Here is a 10,570-nt window from a genome sequence, read left to right on the forward strand (position 1 = left end):
GAATACATAATTTAGCTACTTCCTCTTCATGCCCCAATCCAGCAAAACAATGCCAAGGATCTGCTTACACATGTAGGGATTGGGCTCCTGGCAGGCGCAGTTCTGGGGGTAAGTCTAGGTAACCGCGAATTTCTAGCAGCTGCCCCCGCACAACTTTTACAAACCCGCTAATAATGTTACAGGATATAAAAAGCTGTTTTTTTTCTACAGGAAAAAGGTAAATGAATTGAAAATTGAATGAATTGTTAGGGGATGATCTAGATGTAAGGGGAGGTTTGGAGTAATTTTAGGTGATGTTTTGACAAATTGTGGAAAGTTGGTTTCTTATCACAAATATGTGTTTAATTATAATATAAAGGTAGGGAAAAAGAACACTTAAAGTGGAACTAAACCCTGCTATACTCGCCTTTCCTAATGCCCTTTTTGATCACAATCTTTTAAAATGGAACTTTTGTCCCAGAAGTAGCAAATCTTAAAAGTAAAAAAAGTATAAAATGTGCAAAAGTTGTTTATTTGATGAGAAAAATAAAAGGGATATTTTAAAGCCTAGTTATTCATAACTGATTGTTTTTTATTATAGAGCCATTTTGTGTCCAATTTCTTTGTATACTTCAGGTTTACCCCTTTTGTTCTCTCTACTTACTTTTGTAAATAATAGATTGTAAGCCCTTCAGGCAAGGTTTTCCTCTCCATATGTGCCATTGTTTGTACTTGTCAAGTATGCATGTTTGTTTTTTTTTACAAATAAAGGTTCATAATAATCAGAATATTTCACAGTTACAGGGTATGGAGACCTGCTCCCCTAGGAAAATAATGCCCAGGGTAGGATTTGTACCTTTTCCCCCTTAGGCCAGCTGGCTTGTGCTTGAGGGATATAGAAGAGTGGCCACAATGATAGTGGAGGGTCATTGGTGGGAATTATGATAGTTGTGAGCAGAACACCCTATGCTGAGTACATTTATCTATTATAATATAAATATTACCACCACAATATTAATACAAAAGCCACCACATTGGCCATGTACCCTAAGCTATGAGAAATCCAGCCCTAATATTGCCATCATAGTTAAAGCCAGAATCAGTGATGTTAAAAAAAAATCATTCACTATCAGCTTGAATTATTTCTTACTCTTTTTAATTTAATTATTTCTTAGTGTAATATATGACGATTGTCTGCCACACATAGACAAGCAGCAGGAGTCAGGGAGAAGGAGAAAGCTGGACATTATGGACAGAACTAGGTAACCAGGGACTTATTTTCTACATGTCTTGTGTATGCACTATGTCTACTTGGTCAAAATGCAATTGGGAAAAAGTGATTTTGTCTCTTAAATATTGACTTTAGCTATCTTTTACAACTCTGCCTTATAAGAAACTTTAATTTTTGTGAACAAGCCTTAAAACATTAAAACAACACTGAGTTAGCAGGACACACAAAAGAATCATCTGCGCCCCTCCTTTCTTTCATATAATCATTTTCAAAATCCCTGGCATTTCCATCCATCCCCAGCCAGAACTAACGCTCCTGCCTGAGCTAGATTCATGCAGCAATGCTATTGTAAGTCTCCTAAACATTTATTGAATACTGCAATAGCAGGCATACCCACAAAATGGAAATAAATATTCCCTCCAACTGTGGGGCTGTGGTTTGCCAAGGTGAATACCATTATGTATATAAAGAATCTGACATCCACCTGCAAATTGGACCAGGATGAATATTTATTGCCCAATGAGCTGTCTGTAGAGTAGTGGCACTGGACGCTGATAGGCTTGGGCAGAAAATAATGATATCTGTACATTATAGCCGTGTTTTTTGTTCATTTTAACACATGGGAACTCCTTGAATTAACTTTCAGGTCCTGTGGGAATCCCTGCTATAATTACAATTTGTATCCGTAGCTCACAGTACATTAGTGTCAGTGGGAAGAATGTCTCTTACATTGCTGGCCATTAGGAAGAATGTCACCCCTACAAAAAGATCATTGGCACCTGTAAATCTGACCTGAGAGGTACAAATTGTTCATTACTGAAGGAAACCTTAACAATCTCTGGAGGAACTCTAAATTCCAAGAAACCATGGTTGAGAAACACTGCTTTATACAGTATGACAAAAACTTGTGAATCCCAAAACTGAAGAAAATTGAAACACTTTTTAACCTTTCTAGTGGTTCATTTCTTTTTGGTTTTATTTGTCTAAAAGCGGTACATTGTTTTTCATGAAAATTTATTTTACAGTATAATATAATAGTATGAGTATAATAAAGTTTGAAACACAAACTCATTTAAAAACAATAAATTGAACAAATTGAAAAATCTAAATATTAAAAAATAAAAATAAAAAAAAAATACATAATATACTCATACTATTATATATACTGTAAAAAATGTTCTTGAAAACAATGTACTACTTTTTCACATATAAATCTAATGTATTACATTCATTACAGTTATTTTGTATTGAGTGCAATACAAATAGATTTTGAATCCCGGCCGGGACGTGCACATGCACCGTCGTCACTGGGAACTCCCCCGGTGACTCATCGGATGCAGAAGCAGGAAGAAGAAAGAAGACGAGATTGCGGCGCTGGGCGGCGCAGGACCCCGGCGGATCAGGTAAGCGCTCTATTTACTAACCTTCCATAGGTGTTCCAACCCCGAGTGTGACTACCTACGCTTAAAATTATTTATAAAACGCTTTATAAAACACATTTGCAATCGAACTAAGTAACTTTATAGAAGGTTTAGAATTATAGGTTATAGAATATTTAAGGTTAGGGGTAAGGTGTTCGATTATGATTAGGTTTAAGAATTAGGTGCTGTTGCAGGGTGGTTCCTGGACTCAACACATCGCTTCTGGAAGTGTCGTTGCTTTTCTTTATCTAGAGGAAGAACAACACCACAACCGCCAAAGTATCCCTTGCAAACACATTAGCCAATGGTGTGTGGCTTTCTACTCTAACAACAACTATGGTTGTTTTATTAGGAAAATGATTTATAAGGTATTGAAACCTTTTTTATGGTGAGTTATCTGCAATGTACTGTATTTAACAGATTTAACCTTAAAGTTCAGATGTGCCTTAGGTTGAAAAACATATCCTAGTTTTCACATTACTGGTATGACTATTGCTGCACTGAAAAATGACGAACTATACAATCAGTGGCAAATAAAGTTCTGTAATGCAACATATGTATTGGGACATTAACTTCATTACTTGTACACTTGTATTATTATAATTATTATTATTAATAATAATAAACAGGATTTATATAGTGCCAACATATTATGCAGCGCTGTACATTAAATAGTGATTGCAAATGACAGACAGATACAGACAGTGATACAGGAGGAGAGGACCCTGCCCCGAAGAGCTTACAATCTAGTAGGTGGGGGAATTTACACACAATAGGAGAGGGATGTACTCATCCTTCTGTTTCAAACATAACAGTAAGAATCGAAAAGAAAGCCACTGAAGTCTCATGATATTTAAAACTACTGTACATTTTTGCATGTTTATTTAAAAGAGACTCAAAAATCAAGGTAAATGATAGAAAAAACTAACTGCCTTGGCCAGACGCTTGTTTGCCCTTTATCTTCCTGATTTACACTCTCTGATCCCTGGTCGGCTTTAATTACTACATCATTCATGTTGAGTTTGTGCTAGTGTTGCATTTCAATCATTCCAGGCCCCTACAATGCGCTGCCAGATAAATTCTCCATTGATTGGAAGAACATCTGCCATATCAGGAAAAAATAACTTAGAGGAACGGGACATATTTTCTATCATGGAGGTGGAACTAATTTCCTTGGCATTGGTCCAAAGTTACCTAAAGTAGATGAAAACCCAATCACTATGATCTCATTTCAGCTTCACATTGTTAATAAAATTTTTATGAAAATTATTATTTGATATGTTTAAATTTGCAGCTTTTAATAAAATCAACTCTATAAACAGCCATGAAGGGCTAGGTTAGGTATTTGCTGCAAGTGGGTAAAAACTAAGAACAAGCATTGAATTTTTTATTAGGTAAAACTTGGATTGGAGATTAATATTATTATTATTATTAGTAATAATAATAATAATAAAAAAAACTGGATGTATATAGTGCCAACATATTACACAGCGTTGTACAATAAATAGGGGTTGCAAATGACAGATACAGACAGTGACACAGGAGGAGAGGACCCTGCCCCGAAGAGTTTAGAGATTCAAGGTTAAATCAATTCAAATTAAATCTCCTAAAAACGTTAGATAACTGACTTTTTTTGCAAGTTTACATAGGAATAAGCCTATTAGGCACATTGCAGCCAATTTGCAGACTTTTCCCCCAACAACATGCCAGCCTAAATGCTCTGTATAGAATGGAACATTGCTGTAAGTCGTGTCCAGACCTAATTATTGTATGCAGACCTAATTGTATTGTGTACTTGCACTGTACACTGTGGGGCATTCAGGTAGAATCAAGCAGAATTTTTTCCATCTAGAACAATTCTACTACTTGAAGCTACCAAAATTCTATTAGAAAACTATCAATTTCTACAAATGTAGTTGTACATTACTGTATCGTGTATCCCTGTAGTACACATGTAATACACGACTCGCCAAGTTGATTCTACTTGTTAGCCCTTTGACTTAAAAAAGCTGAATCAAACTTTTTTATTAACATTATTAATGCATTTGGCCCAAAAGCCAATAGAAATTTTGACTAAATGTTTGTCGATTCAAATCAAGAATCTACAAATTCGACCCTCCCAAATATTACTCTTTTCTCCTAACTGTGCTCCTGCGTTGTCACGTGGCTTTCAGAGGAGATTAAAATGAAAAGCAACCACAATTCCAGGAGCCAGACGTTACTTCCAGGAGCCATGCTGCAGCCCTACGTAATTCTTAAACCTGATCATATTCTAACCCCTAACCTTATGTTATCTTGTTGGATCACAAATTTGTTTTATAAACAGAACCAATTATTTAGGATAATTTCATTTAGGACAACACTCATTACTCCAGTTTTGTCATAGTCAGGAAACCTGTCCTAACAAATGCTGTCCAGCATGGCGTGTAGAGGGTATCAGGCTGTCAGGAGGTTGAAATGGATTAGCTAAACCAAGAAGTTATGAATCAAGTATTTGATATTTTTTTTAATGACAGTATTTTATGATACATTTAGGGTTTACTTTTACTTTACAGTTTGTGTTTCTGTATTGTATTTCTCTGTTTAAAATTATAATACATTTGTGTATTTCTTCACTATCTATCACTTTACTATAACATCTATAATATAAAATTTATATTTTTCTTTGACAGTTTTGATGTTTCTTAGCTGAACTGATCTTTGTGCAAGGCTAGAAATGTATCTCATCTCTTATTCATTCAACTCTAGGTGTGTGACAAGTTCAAATAATATTATTATTGACGTTGCGTACTTCGTTGTGAAAATGCTAATTGCTGACCTGTCATGCGGATCCAATGGCTTTAATTGTTTTTGAGTCACTAACCCCAATATAGTATGCTACAGGTCCCACCAAAATAAAATCAAAGCTCCTGTTGACAGTGACTCAGAAAGTTATGGACGTCAGAGGATTAGCATGACAATCAGAAAACTAATTCAGCAATGACAGGAGCTCAACGATGACAGGAGCTCAACGATTTCCTAAAAGATTGTTTCTCTTTATAAAACAAGTTTGCCATCCAATGAGGTAACATTAGCATTTTAAAGGTTAGGGGTAAGGTGTTAGATTGTGATCAGGTTGAAGAATTAGTTGGGGTTGCAGCGTGGTTCCTGGAAGCGACATGTGGCTTCTGGAAGTGTGGTTGTTTTTCCACCTCTGGAGGAAGAACCCCACTACAACTGCAAAGGTAACCCATGCAAACACAATAACCTATGGTGCAGTTTGCTATGTTCCTAGGAGCAGCTAACCACACAAGAGGCCTTCGGGTTAAGTTAAGTGGACGTTCAAGAATAAAGCTTCAGGTTTAGGTTGGGATTATGAGCTAGCTGATAACTACTTAATTTTCATTTCTTTGTTGACTGTAATAACTTCTTCATATTATGACAATAAAGAGAAGGTGAAGTATTCTGTTATCCTGTTCTAGGGTGACAACAATGTTCCTCTGTAGATGCTTTGTCACCCTAGGGCAGAAAGTTTCTTACTGTCAGCATTACTATGGTAAATAAAAGAAGCCAAAAAAATGACTGCAGCCTCCTTCTATAAGTACTGGCAAGCTGCAATATATTTGATTTTTTATTTATATTTATTTGTATATATCCTATTATATATATACATATTTATCCTTTTATTTTCAGGCTTGGGTTAAGTGCAACATTTTAGGGATTAGTTTGAAGGTGCATTATAAGGAGGGGGTGAAGTTTAGTCGTTGGGTCAAGGGTAAGAGTCAGGGCATACAGACCTGTAGAAAGGGAAAAAATAGATATTTGGAACTTGTGCAACTTTGTCATCTAGCTTGTGGCTGTCTGTAAGTAACAAGTAAAGCAAAATGACAGTTTCCTTATATGACGGTAAGTAAGCATTGTGCTGAAAAATTCTACCCCTTCACTATAGTAATTTAAGTTTAAATACTTTTTCTGTTCAGTCAATTCCTAAACCAAAAGACATTGATAAGAAATGTTATTTAAAACTTGTTTTTTTTAATATAAACGTATTCACCAATAAAATGTCTACTGATTATGTTGGCCTCTCTTTATCTTGTTTTATACATTGGTATTTATTAAGATGATGCATGTGTCAATAAAGCAAAGCAAACCAAGCACAATAGCCTCATGTACTCACTTGTTCGTCCTGAAAGCCAGCATTGTGAAGATGTAACTTGCGTCAAACAAGTGTCTGATAATCTCTTTAGACAACAGTAATTTTCTTCTCTAGCAGGTCTGTGGTGTTCCGATATGCCTTGCCCCACGTAGCACTTTGCTGCATCACCACCAAGCGGATGGGCGATCGGTTCTCTGGCATGGACTCCGGGGCATACTCCTTACTGGGATCCCTGCCCCGACAGTCATATAGCACGCAGGACACGAGGAAGACGAGCAGAAGGATAACATAACTAGCTACCAGTATAATTAAGTTCAGCGTTACAGGGTCAATTTCCAAATAAAACTCCATTACGGCCCATATTCTGCTCCAGTGCGAGGTAGAGGGCTTTCGGGAATACCCCTGTGCTCCGAGAGGGAGCAGAGGGTGTATGTATGTTAATGGACGCACAGGATTGTGTGGTAAAAATACATTTAATCCTCTACACTCATTTCTAGGCTGCATGATTAAAGCGGCTCAGTTTAATAACTTAATCCCGGCCTTTGAAGACCACAGTGAAGATGCACTTCCCTGATTGCAGTGAAAGCACTGTCATATCACCCATCAAAGCTGATTAAATATGGGGATTGTTGATGACATTTATTTCACTGATTATTTTAGAGCAATTGGACTGTGACCCCGCAAGGTGAATTTAGGAGATATTTGGGCCATTTTCATTTTTTTCTTTTAAAACTCTTTTTTGTTAGTTGGTTTTTGTACATTCTTGTGTACCCCTTTCTAGTGCAACACCAGGACAAATGCTTTGTCCCAACATTAGGAAGTAGTCACATTACTGGGTCTCTTTTTCATGTTTTTTCCCTAAAAGAATGTGTGAGCTTCTTGGAGAACCTGAATAGGGGACTTCCATTTATCCACCACTTCACCCAGGACAATGAGTACAGAGTACATTAGTACCCTAACCCTTCCCAGGACTATTTCAGACCTGTGGCAAAAGGTAGAGTTATACCGCAGGATCAACAGCAGTCCCAAACTCCCCTATTCATGTGAATAGGGCCATTTTGGAACCATTTTTGCACATGGGTGCACATGGATGCTCCTGATTGCAGTGCAGTTACTAAAAGCAACATGTTGCTGTCTGACAAACTTGGTGAACCCATGTATTGGTTTGCTGCTTCCAGACACAGAAACTGCCAACCACACAGTTTCATCCTGCAGGTGTGAAAACAGCCCTTAAAGTGAATATAACATTGTACACATACTAAAATGTTGTTTGCAATAAAAACAACACTGAATGTTTTTTTAGAATACTATTTATGTCAACAGAAGTCCATGCCAATCATGGCAACTACCCAACCAATAATGGTAACTGTGATCACTAAATATTAGTTCCCTTGCTCTGTGTTAATAATGCAGGGAATCCTTGCACCATTTTCACAGGAAATCCCTATAGCATTTCTGAAGGCAGCCCACGTTGTCATTGACACAGAGAGATTTTAAAAAGAGGGAAAGTATTTCTGTCTCTAGTTTGCAGCTGAAATTTCCTATAGGACACAAGCTCCCAACTGTTCCTCATTTGTTCTTCATTTCTCCTATTCTGCTCCTCATTAGTTGTCTTTCTGTTTATTAGACTGAAGTTTAGATATCTATAAAATTTGACTAATAAACCATGCAACATTTTAAACATATAAGTAGTCATCTAATCACAGTTCAAATTTATTGTAAACCTTAATACAAAAAAATTAGCTAGACATTCACTTCCAACCTCTTAATTATTGTATTTGTTTTTATTACACAGAGCTGGTTTGCAGAAAAAGTAATGAAAACTAACATTTGTGAGCTTATTTTTTTTTTATATTAACTCTTTTATGGATTGTCTCTTAACACTGCAGGAGACACATAAAGGACACAAATCTTTTGTGCAAGTATTCTAATTTAAAAAAAACTTTTTCTATAGAACTTTCAGTCTAGACAGACTATTTAAGGACACCTATCAGCAACACGTTAATATTTTTTATGACAGAGACAGCACAAATTTATTTTTTCATGATTAAAACCTGCTTTCTCTGTGTATGGCCAGCAGCTGATTTCAAGGCTATGAACCCAAACTACCCCATTACACTGAACCCAAGTCCCAGGTCACCAGAAGACTTTGGAAACTTTCCTTCTCAGATAATCCACCCACAGTCTGAATGAGGAGAGAGATCAAAGTGCAGCTCTGTATCATTATCCTTCTTGGGAAAAAGTGGACAGTGGAAAAAACAAAGGAGGCAGGGGGTGAGGCAGCAGAATCCTATATATAACAGTTTGTTTTCTTTCCTTTTTTTCCCTTTTTTTTCTTTTTTATAGCCTTAAATAGTAAAGGATAGTAAATTGGGTGGAATGCAGTAAACCATCACAATGATACACAACTTCACATCAAGCATGTGGAGAATACAGGCAGAAATGTATTTTGGTAGATGGTCACACTTAATGACCTTGGTCCCCTAAAGTGAAATCTTTTAGGAGTGATTGGTGGGATAATAGAGGCGCCTCAAAGGTCCCTAAGCACTCGTTGTGTAGAGGCGCCATGTTGCTGGATTTTGAGTATGAATGTTTTTAATGGAATTTACAGTATATGGTGTTTTAATGTAACTACAATCAAATAGATTTGGATGCTATGTCTAATTGTCTACTCCATGCACAAACACCATACACTTCTGCAATATAAGCATTTCAGAACCTTTTTGGCACATCTTTTAAAAAGCAAAATAAAAACAGAATGTAAGGCCCTGACCAGACACCAGTCCCCCACTCTCTCTTGGCCTTTAGTAAGCCCCCGCTCAGCCTCGGTATACTGGTTGCATCTCCCAGCACTCGGTTGCACTTGGTTGCCCCCAGGACTTACTGTGTGAGATTGAGAAGATAGCATTCACTGTTTAATGGTTGTAATTAAATATAAGACTACTGACGTTTTGCATTTCAACCACAAGATGTCGCTGTTTCTTAACACAGCTGAATAGGTTGCCAGTTTTCATATTGACAGGAAGTGTGGTTGTTCTAGAGAGGAAACAGGAAGGAGGAGAGCAGACATCTTGCAAGGACTGGGTGTGTAAAAGAGAATCCATTCGCATCCAAGGGTCAGCGTGTTCCTAGAGACTCAGAAGCTGTGGCTGAGTGAAACTGACAACCATCCAAGGTAGATCCTGTCCAGAGGAAAGAGGATTGTTGTCCAGAAAGGCTGAGAGAAGCTGAGGAACCGAGAGCTGTTTGTCCTGCAGGACCTCATGTTTGCTGAAGAGACTTGTTGCTGTTTTTTTCAGTTTAAAGACATTGATGGATCCAGAACAAGACCCGGGTCAGTAAAATCGTGCACGCACCGCATTATAGGATTGGCGCCTGAAATACCAGAGACTGAGATTATACCTGCAATAGTTAGTGAGTTAGGGTCTATGTATGTGGCAGGTCATAATAACCAATCTTGAAAAAGGACGCTGTGCTGACCTCTGGGGTGAATGTATTTAATGTGTTTTCTTTGGGTTATTGTTTGGAATTTTGTTTATTGTGATAGTATGCAGTAAAGTACTTCCTGTTTTATATAAATTGGTGTCAGTGGGCTGCTTTTCCCTATTTGTGACTTCGCTGTATCCTAGAAAGCCCCCGGTACACGGCTTACAACTCCGCTAGGAATGGTGTCTGGGGATGGGCTGGCAGCAGACCAGGAGCCCACGGATAAACAGTACAGGAATACCAGGTGATCCAAAATACAAGCCAAGGTCAAACCGTGTAATCAGTCCATCAAGCAAGGTACAAGGGAGTAGGTACAGG

At 37.4% G+C, this 10,570-nt stretch overlaps 1 protein-coding gene across 2 annotated transcripts in view; it reads right to left on the reverse strand.

The window, feature by feature from the left end:
- SMIM36 (small integral membrane protein 36) overlaps positions 1–7,211 on the reverse strand; it is a 42,750-nt gene extending 35,539 nt beyond the window's left edge. For both annotated transcript variants that reach the window (XM_072403313.1, XM_072403314.1), the window contains exon 1: positions 6,788–7,211. In XM_072403313.1, the coding sequence (XP_072259414.1) occupies positions 6,854–7,117 (264 nt within the window). In that variant the 5' untranslated portion in view covers positions 7,118–7,211 and the 3' untranslated portion in view covers positions 6,788–6,853. The remainder of the gene's footprint in view (positions 1–6,787) is intronic.
- Positions 7,212–10,570: the final 3,359 nt, after the last annotated feature.

Source organism: Pyxicephalus adspersus, chromosome 3 (genome assembly GCF_032062135.1).
Source record: "Pyxicephalus adspersus chromosome 3, UCB_Pads_2.0, whole genome shotgun sequence".
In the NCBI taxonomy this organism is placed as follows: domain Eukaryota; kingdom Metazoa; phylum Chordata; class Amphibia; order Anura; family Pyxicephalidae; genus Pyxicephalus; species Pyxicephalus adspersus.